Genomic DNA, 20,097 nt, shown 5'->3' with positions numbered 1-20,097 from the left:
ATGCTTTAATTTGATGAGAGAACGGGCCTACAAATACAAGTTGAGACTTGAGAGATAATTTGTTTGCTTCATTCAAGAAATTAAATACTTCTTAATTATTTCATTCCTATTAATCTATGTATTCTACTTCTAGCTATTCGAGTGCAATTGCAATTAGGGTCAATTAATTCTAGAATTTTAAATTGCTAAAACGAAAATATTAAAATATTGGCAATTAATAACTACAAGTCAAAACGAAACCAATTAATTCTATCTAATTGTTAATTAGTCATGTTTTTTAAAATAAAAAAGATAGAATTACTTATTTTTTTTTCTTCCAAGCTCAAGCTAGCTTGACCTAGTGTATATCAAGTAGGTAAAAAACTACTTAGTGAACTAGTTCTTGGTGTGGATTTGAAAAGTGGGAGGACATACAAGTTGAAGTTCTACAAATGCACCGAAAGTAATCAAATGATTTAAATTAAATATATCTAACCTTAACTTCTGATATCGAACATTAATTCTCTTGGAGTTTTGCCCTTCTTATATGATTTTATAAGAAAAAACTTCCGCTACTATATTTTAGTTGCATTTGGTATTAGTCGTTTAAGTGACATGGATAGAAATGAAAATGATGAGTATTTGCAATATTTCATTTATTTATTTTTTTTTAATTGCAAAAGTACAGTAGAAATATTTTCATGAAAGTCCAAATTGTGATTTTTTCCCCCCTATACATTTAGAATCCAGAGATGACACCTGGACTTAAAATAACTTTATAGTGCAACTTTTGATAGTGACCTTCGAGAGAGAAGTGTTGATCAACACTTTTCCCGATGCGCGTTATGCTCATGTGGACGATGAGCACCCACATGTTTTCCAATGAGGCCAGCTATTCAGTTAGCCTGCCTCTTGAGCCTATTACTTATTAGCATGTCCCAGTAATATTTTAGTTTCGATTAGAAAAAAAAACCTTTTTTATGAGAAACTTTTGACTAAGTTAGCACTGCATACTAAACGCAATCCCAACTTACCAATGTAAAAAAAAAAAGTGTAATTTAAGCAACGACTTCAAATATGATTTTTTTTAGTACTAACACAATAAACAACATAAGGACCACCTCGTATCATATCATCCACTTACAATTGATGATACAATAACTTTCACGTCACGCCAACTTTCAATCATATTGATGCCACATAATATATGTAAAAAGCCTCAATAGGCAGTCAAAATATATATTGGATTCTAGCACTACCACCGCCAAAAACACACGTACTTTAGTGTCCAAATGAAAGAGAGGGATCCTTTGCATTTTTCCTACTAGCTAGTCTTTTGATTTTGATTTTGATTTTGATTTTTTAAAAGAATAAACTAGAATTATATTCTCTTCACAAAAAAAAAAATAATAATAAAAAAAAAAAAAAAAAAAAAATACCAACGACCCACTTTAGTAATATAAACAGAAAACTAGGGACCCATTTGTCAATTAAAGAGAAATAAAGATGCATTGGTCATTAGAACAAAAACAAAGGTTAGTATAGTCCTTCAAAAGTCTTGCTTTTGTTGCTCCTATTTTTAAATTTGTTTAACTCAGATAGTAACCGAGTCACTAACAGAAACATGCTCCCGAGTTCGCATGTCCCGAGTACGTGAGAAAGAATGTGGACGTACTGTGGAGAATCCACTTGTCATTTAAAAAGCTAAAAGGATTTGTTTTTTTTCCATGGTTTCTCCGAGGTTACTAAAAATAGCAACAGAATATCATGCATGCAAATCCAAATGCAAAATGCCTTTTCCCTTGCTTCCTGCACAACTGTCAAACATCACACTCTACACAAATCACAAAATATTCAGATATGTTTAGTTAAAAATGGCAAATACTTATTACTAAAAGCCGCTTGTGTGCATCTCTTTAGCTATTAAAAACCATGCCTACTTATTATAAAATTGTAGAACAAAACAAGGGCCTGCCCTTCTTGCCATTGTCATGTCCCTGAGGTATAACCTATATTTTTACTGAAATTTAGTATTATCATTAATTAATAGCAACTACAATGTGTGCTACAAAAAATATTAGCATAATTCTTGTTTTCCATTCTATTTTCAATTCTTAAAATTAGGAAATGACACAACTAGTTTATTTTTCAATTCTTAAAATTAGGGATTGATAAAACAATTACGTGTATATATTAGCTTGTAAGTAAAATAAAAGTACATGTTCCTATTTAACATATTTGTAAGTAAAATAAGCATGCTGAGTATAAATATATTGAGTTACGTGGAAATTCTCCTTGATAATTCAAAATAGTAATTAAGGGCATGTGAAGGAGTAATATTTTTGTAATTATTGGAGAGTCCTTATACACTGAATTTTGATTGGCTAGACAACTAGGACAATTTATTGGGTTTGGGACAACAAAACTGCGTTATGTTTTTGTCTAATTTTACCAATTTATGCACGTTTTCGTTTATTGCCAAATTTTAAAGTAAATAAATGGTTGTGTTGGCATGTCTACAGTCTACTTGACGTATCTTTATTGTTTTTTTTTAAAAAAAATCAAAAAATATATTTATTGATAAAGGAAATAAATTAAACAAATGATTTAGAGGTCAAAGTGTCAAACGCACTACAAATTGCGCCGCTAGTCCCTTCTAAATTGCAAACCCAATTTTTTTTTTAAATTATTTTTATTGGAAGGATAGTCGTTTGAGAAATGACTGGGGCCGACCATTTGCTACAATTAATCATACAACAATTGCATACCTCACCTAGCGCCGTGGAAGGTGAGAATCTTTGTGTTGCCCACAAAAATAATATATTTAGTAAAAATACAAATGTAAATACATCAAAAGATTGACAAAAAGGAAACGAGAATTGAAGTTTTTCCGACCTATAATTCATTCATATAATTAGCTTTAAATAGTATTGGATTTGAAACTATTTCGATCAGCTCTTACCTTTAAATCATTCCAAAAAGTATTACTAATATATATAATTAAACTAAATATACATTATATATCATGGATGTGATTTTCAAGTTTAAAACTAAAATAATGTCCTTGCATTGCAAAGCAATAAGCCAATAATATTAATGCAAGCTCACTGTTGCTATTAAATATGGAGCAACTATACAAGGCATAAATTATAAGATGGAAGTATGATTCATTTATATAGAAGTTTTCAATTTAAATAAAGCCCATTTTAGCGGGGCAAGATCTTTGAAAACACAAAGCGTTGACATCACACATATACTCAAGTGCGGACCAACCTGATTTTCTTCAAATAGATTGTTGATTAAATCAAAACTAAACACTGGAAGGTACGTGAGTATGTGTATAGAAAACCAAGCAATGTTGAACCACTTGATGCTTTGCCAAACTTGACCAAGCTGTCTGTTGAACCCTGTGATTTTTTTTGCTTGTGCAATAGGAATGTTGTGTTTTGAAACGGAACTACTACTAAAGTAACTGAAGCAGTGCACTCAATCAATGAAACCATATAAAGTCGAATATATTTGGAGGAAGTACCATATAACTATTATTTAATTCAAAATGGCACGCACTAATTAAAAAGGTATTATGGACCAGAGCACCTGAAAAAAGAAGGTATTAAAAAAGTCATACTTTAATTTTGTAATTGTTCGTGTGAGGTTCGTTGCTATTTACGTTGGAGTTTGGACTCAGCTCGGTCAACTAGCTTAGTTAAAGGAAATCGATATAGGACCATCACCAGATGTTCCTTTTATCTCAGAGACAATTAGCCTATCAAGTACATTAACTAATTAAGCTTGAAATATCGGGTTTATATTCGGAAATGGATATATCTCGAGATGTTGTTGAAATTTTGGTTCAATTCATTGAGACAGAAGATCAGTGCCTGGGAACACTATTTTGTTTAAATGAATACAAGTTATTTCGGAGAAATTATACAAAAGAATGAGCACTTATTTTCATTTTAAGAAATCTTAATATTCCGTAGTGAACAATAATCAAGTAGTAGACTAGTAGTCCAACGTGAGGGATGAGCTCATTTTGCATTCACATTTTGGTGATGAAACTTGGCGATGAAATATAAGACGTTGTCCTCAGCATTGATAATTTTAGTCTAGATCAAGAGATGGCTAATAAATTTCTTGCTATCACAAAAACCAATTTAGTTGTTTCACAAATTAAGCATGAATTTCTAGTATGTTTTTGCCATTTTCATTCAAAGTTATGCTGCTCGGGTGAGCTGAGTAGACACAATCTCAACTCATCGAAAAAAGTAGACACAATCTCTTGGACCAAGTACTGTTATAGCAACTGTCCCTGACTCATAGTTGTGCGTGCCAATAATCCTACGTGTAATGACACACACACGTGAAGGACACACTCCTTCTTCCACCAATCGAGGGTATGCTTCGCACGCTTTAATGAAGCTTACTCGAATGGCAAACAATCGTACACCTGAAGGCTGAAGCAGAGGTGTGTGAGTTGTTTCATGACCAAAAGGGGAACTAGGTTGGAATGCGCAAGTTTCTATACATCAGCATCTGGGTTTAAATATGCCTTTATAGTTTTGTTATCTTTGTTCCAAGTATATATATATATAGCTTCTTTTCTCTAATCACCTGTTTCTATGTAGGGTTCGGTTCCTAACTACACAAGCCCTGTTTTCGATTGGACGAGGCCATGTGATGGTGATGTGGTCAACCAATAAGATTCGATCTTATTTCGAACGTGACCAATGAGGACCAAGAATTGAGGACGACTCCAAGAACGTGACCAAGAATTGCTGCAATGTTTTGGAATGCATAGTTTATTTCTAGGCCAACCAAAATCCAAAACTAATAAGTCAGAAAATTGGTATTGTTATGTAATAATAAATTTTCCATTTTGTCCTTGCTATCCACCTCTCCCACCACCACTACCAATTAGTCCACCACCAATATTTTTTCTTATATTTTTTTGTTCTTTTCTGTCGACTCCATTCGTCAGCAAGAAAAAATAGCTCATTCTTCAATTTTCAGAATTTTAATCGAAAAAATTTGAGTTTTGAAATTATATACTCTCTATTTTGCCTTTGCTTTCGGCTTCCACTGTCTCCCACCACCACCACTTCTTCTTTTTTGGTTGGTACGAAAAAATATGAGTTGTTCTAGAGTCTAGACACACCCATCTCTAAATCGAATATAAGAAAAATTAAGTGTTTGATTAAAATAATAAATTATCCATGCTTCCAACTTAGAACTAACGAAGACAAGTGTCAATCATCGCCAATCATAGATGTAAGCAGGATAATACCTTCCCTAGCTAAACGCATTTTACGCTAGTTACAATCCCAACAGAGGGAAGTGTCCTATCTTCCTTAAACAAGTACTTCTTTGGAAGTTTTATGTCCATCAAGTGGAAGTAATTAAGCAATGCTTTATCTTTCAACTTCACCCAAAAAGAGGTTCGGCTTTCTCTGGACGGAGTGCTCTGTCAACATTTAAGCTACCACAAGCCCACATCAGGAAAGCGAATTAATTAATAAGGTGTTTATGGGCGTTATCTGAGGACTCCAAAAGAAAAAGGCTCCCATTCCACAATTTTAACGTAAGATATTGAAAACCCTTTTTTTGACAATTATAGCTCTAGAATAAGCAACCACTCTATTCCTATGCATGCAATTACCCCTTATAGTAGGATGAATCTTTCAGGAAAAATAGCAAAATTTGGAACTAGAATAAACAGAAATCTTATAGAATACGCTGCAGCCATTCGGGATATAGCTTATATATATACTTAATCGAAAACATATTTTTAAAGCTAACGGCATATCATCAAATTTATATGCATATTCGGCTGTTTGAATTGGCATATCAAAATGCATGTAAAGTCATCATTATACAGCTGTAAAGCGCGACAATGCGCCTTGATTTGACCGCAGCAGGTTAATTAAAATTTTCCACGATTTAAGAACAAATGTTGGCATCTACATGTTTGGACTTTGGATCATATCTTTCATTTAGACATTTTAAAATTTCAGTAGTGCTTGTGTTTCTAACATTTTATCATTTATAAATAAACTAATATGTTAAACTAATAAGCTTGATTCCGTATGAAGTATGTCGTTTTCGATAGTATACCATGTTTCTTCTTTAGTACCCCATTGGGAATCAATAATGCAAACCTTACTTCTCTTAGCTAGCTTGCCCCAACAACCGACTAATATGATATGGATCGAAATGTGTATTCCGTGTAACTGTTTATTTATTTATTTTTTTATCAGAACTGTTGAACCACCCGTTTTTTTGACTAACTTGTGTTACTCAAATCTCTTGTCCTCATCCAACCAATATTCATCGATCATATGCTAATTTTGACAAGTAATCCTATTGTAATTGGCATTCCAGAATGATATTCTACAATTTGAGAATTACAAATCTTTGATCTAATTTGGCAATCTCCTCTGCATTTTTTGACTCGGCCCATAATAATCCGGGCCTTATTTTGTCGGCCCATAAAATCATCAAAGTTAGGTGATCCGATACATATATATAATAGGGAATAATAATAACAAGTGATATTTTGTCGACATTTCGCATTAGAAGAGAAAAAAATTTCAATATATCTTCTCCAATCTGAAAAGAGAAATCGAAGAGAAACAAGGTATCTACTGAAATAAAGTTTTTTTTCTTTTTAGATTCGTTGATTTGGACTGAAACTAAAATCTGATGCATTACTTTGTTATGTCATCTTAATTGATTCCTATTTTTATTTTATTTTTTGTTGTGAATAACAGATTCGGAATTGGGACATTTGATTTGATGGCTATTCCTTCTGAACAACTTACAACCATCTGTAATCACTGGTAATTTATTCGATTGTTTTAATTTCACAGTTGAGTGTTTTTATTGTTAGGATCAAATTTGTTTATGCTTCAAGTCAACTATAAATTTAACACATGGTAGGTTATTTGGTTGAATCTGTTAGAGTTGATGTATAGTTTTCTTTTAATGATTTCAGTGATAGAGCTATTCCAACTCCAAATATTGATTTACATACGGCGCACTGCGCACGTAATCTAGAAAAATGCAAGATTTGTGGAGATATGGTTCCTAGAAGGCATGTTGAGGAACACTACCAAAATACCCATGCTCCGGTATGGAAATTTTAAATTGGAGCTCAATTTCATGTGATAATGTGTTGTTTTACGCTTGTTTTGTTTCTGTTTCTGTTCTCACAAACTCTTCTATATACGCAAGTATTTATATCTACTTTGCTTATTGCTAGTGCATAACATTATCGTTAACCTTTATTATTATTATTATTTACTGTCTTATTTCATTTTTTTGGTGGGGAGGGGTGAGGAGTTGATACCATGGAGACCATGGTGTGCTATCATCCACGGATTATTTTGAGAAGTGTATGGACCTATTTTACATGGACACGCCATTTTTTTAAAAATAATCTGTGTCGGATACATATCCACGTGTCCGTTTGAACAAATATTGTATGTGATGTACCTTATTTTTTTGATATTTCCCCGTGTCAGACACTTTGTATGCGTGTCGGATACGGACACACCAATCCGTGTCAATGTGACTTAGGTATGAACATTGAGAAATGTGAAGGTCAGTTTTGGCCAGATCAAGGCGTCAAAGTTTTGTGTATAATTTTGCAACTGAACACACTTCAAAGTCATAAGATTGTGTCATTTTTAAGGACTGGTACAATGAACATGACACTTTAAATTGGGAGTTTTAAGCAGGAAAGTTTTTTGCTCTCTGCACATATGATAGCTGTTTAAAATTGCTAATGTTGGTGAATACTCCAAGAACAAAAGAGTGGTATTAGGTTTGGAAATGGATGGGATGATATGAAAGTATGTTGTGGAAATATAAGTTAATGTTTGGGATGGTATGAGAGTCTATAATGTTGGACTTTGGTGGATGGAAGTCTTCGAACTAACTGATGAAATACCCTACATGAACGGAAATGGTATAAAATTCAATAAAAAAAACTTTGAATAGAACTTATTGTGAAGTCTGAAGCTTTGGTAGTTAAATATGTTGCAAGAAGACAAATTTTGCTTTATATTCTTGAGATTATCTTGGATCTGAGTGCTAAAAAGTGTGTACGCTCTAATAAAATTATAATGATATACAAGTATGATTTTTTTTTCCCTAATGAGTTGGGGATGACATTACGATCTGTGCTGATGGTGATTGAAGTTATATGGGAGCAGGTAGCTTGTTCACTATGCAGCAAGACAATGGAGCGTGAAATTTTAGCTGTCCATAAAGGTGAAAACTGCCCGCAAAGGATTGTGACATGTGAATTCTGTGAGTTCCCATTGCCTGCGGTTGATCTTTCTGAGCACCAGGTACCAACTTCAGTGACTATTGAATTGGGAATAATCTCTAATGTAGGTTATTTTGGTATCATTTTCTAATTTGAATGTTCTTTTTCTCTTCTTACTAAAGGAGGTTTGCGGAACCGCACAGAATATTGTCATCTTTGTAGTAGATATATCAGGTTGCGTGAACGTAATGACCATGAAATGAGGGTTCATGGTAGCTCAGACAGTACTGCAGGACCATCCAGGTAGAGATTCAATGATCTTATCATATTTTAATGGTAAATTGACATTTCAGATGAGTAATTGGTATCATTCTTAACCTTTGAATACTTTTGACATGGTAAAGAATGGTTTTTCATTATTATTTATTTATTTATTTATTATTTCAAAATTTTGATTTTCCTGAAACAATTGGGAAGCACACTGGACCAGACTGGATATAACTTTATTTGCCACTGGGAGACTACATATGAAGCTCACCTGGTGTTATAAAATGGGGTGTTAACTATGTTTGACTTTTTAGATTCTTTATAATTTATGGAACGTAACAATTACTTAAATTTCACAAAAAACTACAATTGTGCCGCATATAATATTAGATAGTTTATATAGACTCGAACAGGTAACTTACATTTTTTCAGTTCCATGTGATATTGGCTTTAAGTCGTGAACTTTTGCTTTTGATTTTAGTTTTATTGAAGTCACCTGATTTTGTTTTACTGAAGTAATCTAATTTTAAACATGTAAATGTGAGTTGATTCTAAGAATTCTGTTGCAAGTAACAACGTTAGCATATTCTTTAGCGTCATATTCTTATGGGCTTATGGCCTTATTGTTGATTTACTTGTCATAATTGTTGGTTGTATTATATTTATTTATTTTCGCTGTTATGTTGCCAAATTTTCAGAGTTGAAGACAATATCTTCCATCATTCTTTTGAGATTTTGTTATATATTTAAGGGTTAGTTGTGGATACAGCGGCTACAAGGCGATTTTTTTCACATGATTAAGCATTACCGATTTGTGGGGGGTGGGGGTTATCCCTAAGACTCTAACTAACCGTCTAACCCTATATTTAAATTTGTATTTTAGAATAATAGAATAAAAAAGAAGGAATAATTAATAAAGCTACTTCTACAATATATTCTTTTTCTAAGCTTACTGACATATCATAGAAATTCTGACTAGTCAAATTTATTATCTTGAGCTTTATCATCTTATGAATGGCTTTTTATGGAATTTGAAGGGATGCCAGTGCACCTGAGAGAAGAGAACATGGCGCTGAAAGAAGACGACGACATGGTGTATCGCAGAAACATCTTCTCTTCACAATAGCAATCACAGGCATAGCTGTTTTACTTGGATCAATATTCTTCCAGAGAAAAACAGAAGCCAGGGACCTGCAGTAGTTGGCAAATTTTGTGGGTATTTGTTACTCTTTCTTGATGAGGTGTTCCATTTACTTGGATCTTTTATTATATGAAACCCTACTCAAACGTCTCTGTCTTGTTCCAGTTGTAATATAAACAAAATGTTAATGGCTTCCACAATGGAGTTAGATCTCCTTTCTATTGAAGTAATTTTTCACAATTATTTTTATTCAGTTATATAAATGTCTGTGTGCAGATGAGCCTCCAAACCTGCCACCCATTGTTACAGAACCTAACTGTAGATAGCTGGTTTTTGCCCAAGAGCGGTGATTAGACAGCGAGCTCACAATTGAGTAGGCAATTCTGTGTTGTCTGTTTTAATTCAAAGACCACATGAGAAACATCAAGAACTGTCAGTAACAAAATAACCTTACTCCCTGGCTCCCGCTTTTGCTCTTCCAACTTATCGAAGGTGCGTGGGCGTGTTTGTCTTTTGTCGTGGTGTTATCTCGAATTAAGTGTATTAGTGAAGAACATGGAGCATTTCCTGGGTGAGTCTATGCAAAATTTGATTTGATGACACCAAGTAAGCTGAAATGTTGTACTTTTCTTGGAAATGCAACTTTGCAAATCGTTAAATTTTAATGTTGACTCTATTAATGTAATTAAACATTGAAACTTACACCTGAAAAATCAAATATTTTAGATTCTGGCATATTTTAGACCCCATTATGGCACATGAAGTGATTCTGACCTCATTAGCACGGCTGGTCTTGAGAAAATCCCAGGAAGATCATACTTAACCCCCTTTTTCTTTTTGAGTTAACGAATATTACCCCCTCCCCACTAGATGAGTCAATTAGGATTTCCCTTCCCCACTAAATGGGAAATTAGGGTCTTTTCTGGGTTGACCCGTGTTTTTTTTGTGTGTATTTGGAGAGGAGACTTTAATTTCCCATCTAGTGGGGTGGGGAAAATCCTAATTGGCTCATTTAGTGGGGGTAATACTAGTTAACCCTTTATTCTTTTGTTTCCAACAAAACTCTGCCCCTTCACAACCGTCGTCGCGAAATCTGAATCATGTGGACTTTCTGATAAAGAATTTTCTTAAGTTTTACTCCATGATCAAATGCATTTTCGTGTGAAGATGATGATCCAATCAGTTTGGGTTTTGATTAACTTATTATTAGATTAAGGTGTTTAATATGTCATTTGTCACCTTAATCCAAATCATATGTAGTTGACTGCTAAAACCGTACAATATGTTAATACTCTGTTATTCCGGCGATTATTCTGTTTCAGGTTTTTCTTTATTGTCGCAATGCATTAATCTCCAAATTATTCAATGCCCCTAGTTATTAAGTCAAAAGAGTTGTTGATGCTTCAGCATCAAGCCGGCCTTTAGCATGCAATGTTAACGACAGTTTACAGAGAATGTAGTTTGAGTTCCCATGTTCCACCTTCTGTGTTTCTTGTTTCACAAGTATATAAGTCTCTCCTTCTATCCTCAAAAGCATTCCATTCTTCAACATACTATATATTTTCCATTCTGATCATGAATACTTTCGTTCTCTTTATAATTCTCCTAATTCTACAACCTTCTCACTCCCTTAATTTCAACTTACCTCGCTTTGATCCAAACTCTAAAGACATTCTATATGAAGGCGACGCTATACCCACTGTAGGAGCCATTGAATTTAACAAGTCAACTACTTATGCCGCGTAGGTAGAGCTACCTATGCCGAAAAAGTGCAGATTTGGGACTCTAAGAGCGGAACGTTGACAGACTTCACTACTCATTTCTCCTTCTTCATTGACACTCAAGGTTCTACCTCGTATGGTCATGGACTTGCATTCTTTCTAGCTCCTGTTGGCTTTCAAATCCCACCAAACTCTGCTGGTGGGTTTCTAGGCCTTTTTAATACCACTACAACTGATGCAATGTCTCAAAACCAAATTATAATCATTGAGTTCGATTCCTTTCCGAACCCTGAATGGGATCCTCCAGTGGAACATGTGGGAATTAACAACAATTCAATTGCTTCAGCGAAATATGTCAGCTGGAATGCTAGCTTGCACAGTGGGGATACAGCCAATGTTTGGATTACGTATAATGCTTCTTCAAAGAACTTGAGCGTGTATTGGACTTACGAGTTTAATCCGGTATTTCAAGGGGAATCTCTTCTGTCTTACCAGGTCGATTTAATGAGAGTTCTTCCTGAGTGGGTGATGATTGGGTTCTCAGCTGCTACCGGTATGTATGGGGAGCGACATAGTCTCCAATCTTGGGAGTTCAATTCAAGGTTGAATATAAAGGTGATGAAGGGAAGAATGAGGGAAGGACTAGGTTGGCGGTAGGCTTGGTTGTTTCAGCAGCCATTTTGTTAGGTTTAGTTGGTATAGCATCAGGAATCCTGTGGAGGAGACGAAGAGCGCAAAGAGCAATGTATACGGAAGGCCATGGATCTATAACTGGTGATTTTGAGAGGGAGCTGGACCTAAGAGGTTCATCTATAGAGAGCTAGTCTCACTACAAACTGTTAGAATAGTTGTATGAACACAAAGAACTAAAGTAGAACGAAGGAAGCGAGAATGAAGAAACAAGGGCGATGGCGGGAATAACCAAGGCGCTGATTAGGTCCTTCCTTAAGGAAAGATTTAAGCCCGCTTCCAATGGTGCGAGAAAGGCAACGATGGCATCTTCCTCCACAGGATTCAATGGTTAACAGCGGCGACTTTGCACTAGAAACGGACTACCCTCTAGAACGACAATATAACTCTCTCTCGGCGGGAAGAAGAGAAGAAGAAAAGGACCTGTTTGAGTTTTACGTTTCCTCGAGTTGAGTTTCGATCAAGTCTATTTTCTCTATGGACTCACAAATCCTATTTATAGAGGTTAGGAGAAAGAGAGACCAACTCCTAATAGAACACCAAAACTTGTTTTCTTTCAAGAAAAAGACAAAACAAGTTTAAAGCTATTGGTCAAACCACTACCCACAACAATAGTTTTAAGCCCAAGCCCTAACCCTACCCGATGTGGTGGATAACCAATGTGGGACTATCCACTATGCACTAAAGTGGAGAGAACACCATTTGTTCATCTCCTCCACTTTGCACACACACACACACACTAGTATTTAGAAATACACAAGAGATTCCAAATAATCCCCCACTATTTCAAAATACTAATAGTCCCCCACTATTTTGGAATAGGATATTACAAAAGAAATGGGTTAACGAAATGCCGAGAGAATCGAAAAACAATGCATAAGATCTTTGGTGCTTTTAGGGCTTGAACCAACATAGGGTAACATATCTTATAATACGGAAAGTGGTGGATTAAAAATCTTTGAACCAACATTCCCTTGTAGTAAAATAGAGGACATGCACCCACATTGCTCTTTCATTATATGCCCGTTTCTCGCGGTGTTAGCTTTTTTGGCCCTCATTTGCGCTGCACGTGTTCCATGAATGCTCTGAAGTATTTGCCCAGTATACTCATAAGAACCGACCAGTTCTACATTCACGTAGGTGGATATCCATCAAGTGTACATTGCGCTTAAAATACACTATCTCATTATAAAATGGACTATGGATTCCAATAAGAGTAAAATAACTCATCCTTACTCATTGCAATTCAAGTTATACAAAGTATACAAAAATGCTATCTAGTCATAAGGTGGGGCGCCTCAAAGAAAGACAATAGCATACCGCGACGAGGTGATTTGTTTTTCCCTTTGAACCTAATTCATGGGATCTCCAATCACATAGGTGGGGTTGCTTGTCGATTAATCCCTCTATCTAAGGCAAAAGTCCCATCCCCTCGACGTATAACCACTTGCCTCCAAAGAAGTGGTGCGGTTAGACATGTGGCCAAACTAAGTCCAACCTAACATAATCTCTAGCAAATGCTGATTAAGTTATATCTCAACTTACATGTATTCTTTTCCCATTGCACATAAGATAACATGTCTTAGCTATTGCAATGAGACGGTTACAAAGCATATATACATCGTCGGGGAGGCTATTTAGAGCCAATGGGAAGATTTGCCAAGAGGTTGCTAACCCACTCGGCATCTTCACATGCCTTTTCTAAAGCGATTAGCTTGGATGATATCCAAGACACTCAATTTCCACCAAAGGTAAACACATAAACATTCTTGGATCCAGGTTTATAACATATTACCCTTCTAACAATGATGGAAATCTACTAAATATCGATCCATAATCAATGGCTCTGCTATAGTACTTGGATAATCGACAATATACATCAAAGTTCCTTATAAGGACCAATGGGTTATCACTTCGATTATGCCATTAATGTAGGCAATGTCATGTCTCACATACATTATCCATCAAGTACAATTGGCTACCAATGATATTGACATATTTAGTATGAGAAAACACAAGGAGATTATTTTTCATAAGATGGATATTTGCCACAAAATGTGTTAACACATGCTTACTATCATAATACCCATACTTTTCAATGAAAAATATTTCTACTAAGTCTTTGTAACAATATAATGAGACCAACATGAGTTTTAATTCATATATTCACCATCATTCAATTACGTAGAAGGCCGAAATTCCCTTATACCATCCGGCGGTCCGGTTTAAGGTGCGATGTGGCTTGACCATATTCAAACGTCAACATCTTGACAACCTTTGAATATAGCGATTCTGAAAATGAGTTTAACAACATAATAAACTATCATTTTCAATGACGGTTTATGACGTGTTTCAAATAGGAATTTCTCTGTCTCATACACATTCTCAATGCTAGCACTCATGATATTAAATCATCTAAACAAAGAGAGATTAACACATATGTCTTGCTTTGCTCTAAAGAAAGTACACATTTTTTATCAACAACGGTACTTTGACATCCATATGACACTAATATGTTGTTGAATTGCTCATGCCATTTATAGGCGCTTGAATCAACTCATACAAAGATTTAACTAAATTGTATACCTTCAGCTCATCACCTGGTACTACTTGGTATTGTAGTTCCGCAATGACTACTACTCAACTAGAGTCTTTAGAATTACGTAGAAGAAATTCTAGTTATATGAGCAAGGTTTCAAAATAGTATAAATCTTGTCTCGATTGAAACCCCCGGCTATTATTATTAGCATTGTATTTTTGCAATACAACTATCACGTTTTAGTTTTCTCTTGAAGATCCAATTCAACCTATAGATCCCCCAATAAATCAAGAGTCCGGTTTAGAGGAGTTGTATCCTTCAAAAGGACACTTCTCATAGACGACAACTTCCTTATAGGTTAATGAATCTTCCTCAAAAACATATAAACATCATCACCGTGAATGGTGGAAATACTCATTGATAGTCTTCCAAATTTCTTGTGCAGAAATAATGGGATTATCTTATGTAGTTCATTATGAACATTCAACCACTCTATGCGATTTCTCGAAAAGCACAACCTCAAATAAAATTAGCATATAAGACATTCAATAATAGTGTGGTATCTACAAAATTGTTATCACTCATGACAACTGAAAACAAACATCACTATTATGAGTTTCACCAATGAATATCTACTAGATAATTCTAGGTCTCAAAAAGACTTCTTTTAGATTCATTCACAATAGCCTTGGCAAGACACCCCCCCCCACATTTTAAAACATTTTTTGATAGGCCCAAGACCTTTCCATACTTTGTAGTTCAGTGTCTTTCCAATTATCTTGTGAGATGAACTATGGTAAAACAGTGTTATGCATATGGGTCACCACCCCCCACAGTTCAATAGTTACTCAACCTAATCAAACTTACATGCAAAACACATTATACCGCTACAAACACTAAAAGAAACAACAACAATAAAATGCACTCTTATGACAAGAATATACTTTACTCAAGTCTATGATTCTGGATCATATTAAACATAGTCATATTATGTTCATGTTATCTATATGAAAGGAAATCCAAAAAGATTCTAATGAATCTTAAAGAATAGAAGAATTAGATGAAAAGGGTTTTGCCCGAGATAATATCATTATCATCCTTCTTTTCATCATTCAACATTCCAACTCATTATAGGGAGACAATCCACGCGACTTGTACATCACCTTGGCTATTTATCCATAGTCATAGGAGGATAATGCCTAATAAGACAATCCACAAAGCGTTACATCTCCTTGTCAAAATAGTCATTGGGAGGATATTGTCTAAGAAGACAATCCATAACCTTACATCTCCTTGACTAAATTAGGTTTAGGAGGATATGATTGTTTCTCATATTGTTTCCTCTCATAGACAACGATGCTCATTACTTAATAATATATGACATGGTTAAACTTCATGTCAATGTTAAATAATGCATTCATGCCAAACATGGTAAATATCATATCATAGGTTCGTAAAAGTAAACTTTAACTGCACCCCCTCACAACAAAAAGTATATGATATTTAAGCAAATCTAGCCACTAAATATGCAAAACAACTGAGGACTCCACCTCCTCTTTTTACATGAGCTCAAGTAAGATAGAATACCCTATCAACAAGACCTCAAGTACTACCACAACATCTAATGGCTCAACCCATTAATGTCTTCAACTAGAAAATTCTATCAATAAACTATTATCAAGTTTAAAGTAAATCCACGATGATTAATATCCAAAACTAGCATGCTACACAACTTTAACATATGCTATATTGGATATAAGCTACAAGTTACTTCATCTAACATGTATTTTTCAACAAGACAATTATAACCATCGTTCAACAACACGTTCACTCGATAAAGGTAAGCAATTATGCATTGAATACATTATAATTACTATCCAAGATTTGAGTGTGGTTGATATTAACTATCTTAAGGTCTCTCTTAGACCATCTACATACATCTACATATGTACAAAGAAAATTAATATCAAACTACTTCTAGTCAAACTAATTAATTCCTCGATTGATAAATCACATTATAATTTGTTGACTAGGTTATTAAAGAAGTTTAAGCTTAGGGATTTTCCTCCTAAGAAAACTAGCATGCAACTCAAGGCAAGAATATCACCATATAATTCAACCAAAAGAATTGCAAAGAGTGAAAGAATACGATACCTAACCGATTGAAAAACCGGATTACCATATTTTCCTCATTCTAGAAAAACAGTTCAAAAGAACTGTAATTCTAAATCAGCTCAGGACGAATTGGGTATCAAGCCTTATACCACTGGAAAGCTCTTTGAATCAGCTATCCAACACAAGAAGCGGATTGCAAAACCGAGCTCTGAGCTGAAAGTTATAGCAGTTTCCGTAACGAGTGACGCAGCTGTCAAAAAGACGAACTTTGACGTTTTTCTTGATAGAAATCTCATATTTGACTCCCACAAACGTAGGAGAAAGGTCTACAACCATATAGGGTTTGATAAACCACAAAAGATCAATAAATATTGAATCTTTAATTGGTTTCCCTAACAAAAACGAAATTATTAGAAAATTTCTAAAGTCATAACACAATAACACAAAAATAATTCAAAGTAAAAGACTTATCTTTTGATTGCCGTATTAAAGCACTCTACTTTGTTCTACTACAAAACTCTTTCCTTAAGATTGTTAGAATAGTTGTATGAACACAAAACTAAAGTAGAAACGTATGAAGGAATGAGCAATGAAGAAACAAGGGACGTGATGAATCGGGAATAACCAAGGCGCTGGATTAGTCATCCCTAAGGAAAGATTTCGCCCCTTCCAATGGTGCGAGAAAGGCAACAAAGGCATCTTCCTCCACGGATTCAATGGTTAACAGCGACTGACTTTGCACTAGAACGGACTACCCTCTGAGCAATGATATAACTCTCTCCGGTGGCGGGAAGAAGAAGAAGAAAAAAGGCCGGGTTTGAGTTTTCTGTTTCTCGAGTTGAGTTCGATCAAGTCTATTTTCTCTATGGACTCACGGTCCTATTTATAGAGGTTAGGAGAAAGAGACCAACTCCTAAATAGAACCTTTGAAACTTCTTTGCTTTCGAAAAGACAAAACAAGTTTAGGCTATTGGTCAAACCACTACCCCACAACAATGGCCCAAGCCCAAGCCCGAGACCCCCACCCGATGTGGTGGATAACCAATGTGGGACTATCCACTATGCACTAAAGTGGAGAGAACACCATTTGTTCATCTCCTCCACTTTGCACACACACACACACTAGTATTTAGAAATACACAAAAGATTCCAACACAAACAACTTCTCCAATGACAGGAAGTTGGGGGAAGGTGGATTTGGCTGTGTTTATAAAGGGTTCTTGAGTGATTTAGACTTGGCTGTCGCAGTGAAGAAAATCTCTAAAACCTCCAGACAAGGAAAAAAGGAGTACATTACAGAAGTGAGGACCATTAGTCAGTTAAGGCACAGGAATCTGGTGCAACTAATGGGATGGTGCCATGAACGAGGTGAGTTCCTACTTGTCTACGAATTCATGCCCAACGGGAGCCTTGATGCTCACCTTTTCAGCAAAAGCAATCATCTCACTTGGGCAGTAAGGTACAAGATAGCTCTTGGCATAGCTACAGCACTGTTATACCTTCACGAAGAATGGGAAAAATGTGTGATTCATCGCGATATAAAATCAAGCAACGTAATGTTGGATTCAGGTTTCAATGCTAAGCTCGGTGATTTTGGCCTGGCACGGCTTATGGACCATGAGCTAGGTCCTCAAACCACTGGCTTAGCAGGGACTTTAGGGTACTTGGCACCAGAATACATTAGGACTGGAAAGGCTAGTAAAGAATCGGATGTGTTTAGCTTTGGTGTGGTGGCCTTGGAAATTGCTTGTGGGAAAAAATCAGCTAACCCCATGGAAGAGGAGTCTCAAATCGGACTGGTGGAATGGGTTTGGGATATCTATGGCAGAGGAAATCTTGTTTCTGCTGTCGATGAGAAATTGTTGTTGGATTTTGATGTGAACCAGGTGGAGTGTTTGATGACTGTTGGATTGTGGTGCGCACACCCTGACCACAGTAGAAGGCCTTCTGTAAGGCAAGCGATTCAGGTTCTTCATTTCGAATCGAAGCTGCCAGATCTTCCACCTAAGATGCCCGTTCCTTTATATCATGTACCTGGGGCACTACTTAGCTCAAGTGAACCGTCAATAACAAGCACAAGCCTTCAGATTGGACGTTAAGCCGGTCGTCCATTATTGCGTATTAGCATGTAAGACTCCGCGCGCCTTGTAAAAAATTAAGTAAAAGTGTAAAACTAATAATAGATTTCATGTTTAATAACTGTCTGGCAATTGATAGTATAGTTTTATTTTCTTGTTGGAGCCAATTTATTTGTTCATTGTTGTATTAGCAGGAGCCAATGACTGGGTACAGATCTGCTATCAACTTTACGTCGTTACAAGACAGTTCTTTGCTTAGGTTGAAGACTGGTTATAAGTTATAACAGTATCGTACAGTATGGACTATGAAGTATGTCTGGAATGTTTATTTCTAACGATTTAAACAGTAGGAAGTCTTTAAGCCGCTGGCCAGTGTATAAGATTTATGATAGTGATACCAAGAAGGCAAGAACCGAAGTTGACGAGGCTTCATTTGAAGTCAATCGTGTCTATCTGGCTCTCTCAGTAAGCGCAACATCATATCGATAACTGTAAAAAATGAAAAGGTGGATTCTGTTGGATTGTGGTGTAATTGCAAAGAATTTTCCACTGATGTGGCAGGGGGTAAGTTAGAAGCAATGTTTTGAAAACCGAACCGGTAATCAAACATGTTTTTGTTGAAATGGTTTAATCAGGTTCAACCATGGTTCGACTCGGTTGGACCTATTGATGCTTATTTACCAAAAATTTTAATAAATTATATAATTACAAAAATGAAATGAATTAATACATGTTTCAATTCAGTATTAATTGGTATTATAAATCAAAATAGAAGTATTATATAAAAAACACATAATAGCATGTTTTTGTTTTTTTTTCTGAAAAGTTAAGTTGGGGTTAAGGCTTACCCCCACCTGTTTTATTGATAATCAACTTGTTACATATAGAGTTCCTGAGGCATCGTCCTCATACATACTTTCCTAAGAGTATAGTCATTAAAAGGGGGTTCGACAAAAACACAAGTTCTAAGGCTTTAAGCCTAACACCAAATCTATTCAAAGTACACAATTACTAGAAGTACCTAATTCCGCCTACTTTCCTTTCGAGAATTGTTTTGCCAAGGCTGGATGATCTTTCGAAACATAATAGCATGTTGGTTTAGAGCTTGGACTACTTTGTCTAGGTGTTAGATTCAACTCCCCACACTATTAATTTTTCAAAAACAAAATTATAATTTGGCCAGTCTGTTTTTTTCTAGTTTAAAACCGAACCAATTTGCCGATTCAATCCCGATTTAGCTTAGACTGAGGGTTCAACTAAAAGTGTCCGATCTGGTTTTCTAAACACTTAGAAGC

At 35.4% G+C, this 20,097-nt stretch overlaps 1 protein-coding gene and 1 pseudogene across 2 annotated transcripts; both read left to right on the top strand.

Moving 5' to 3' along the window:
- Positions 1–6,506: 6,506 nt before the first annotated feature.
- On the top strand, positions 6,507–9,899 carry LOC147502076 (uncharacterized; annotated as a pseudogene). The gene is made up of 6 exons (XR_015221571.1): positions 6,507–6,616; positions 6,750–6,818; positions 6,974–7,109; positions 8,196–8,333; positions 8,434–8,554; positions 9,556–9,899. The product of XR_015221571.1 is annotated as an uncharacterized LOC147502076 (transcript).
- LOC147502075 (L-type lectin-domain containing receptor kinase IX.1-like) lies at positions 9,595–18,965 on the top strand. The gene is given in 7 exon segments (XM_086607035.1): positions 9,595–9,734; positions 9,936–10,230; positions 10,982–11,382; positions 11,385–12,026; positions 12,029–12,163; positions 12,166–12,203; positions 17,858–18,965. Coding segments are annotated over 5 exon segments (2,073 nt in total). The 5' UTR covers positions 9,595–9,734; positions 9,936–10,230; positions 10,982–11,090; the 3' UTR covers positions 18,824–18,965.
- The last annotated feature ends 1,132 nt before the right edge of the window (positions 18,966–20,097 follow it).

The sequence above is a fragment of the Coptis chinensis genome, chromosome 4 (genome assembly GCF_015680905.1).
Source record: "Coptis chinensis isolate HL-2020 chromosome 4, ASM1568090v1, whole genome shotgun sequence".
NCBI classification, from domain to species: domain Eukaryota; kingdom Viridiplantae; phylum Streptophyta; class Magnoliopsida; order Ranunculales; family Ranunculaceae; genus Coptis; species Coptis chinensis.
The sequence above is the reverse complement of the archived record's forward strand: the minus strand, read 5'-3'. Positions and strand labels throughout refer to the sequence as shown.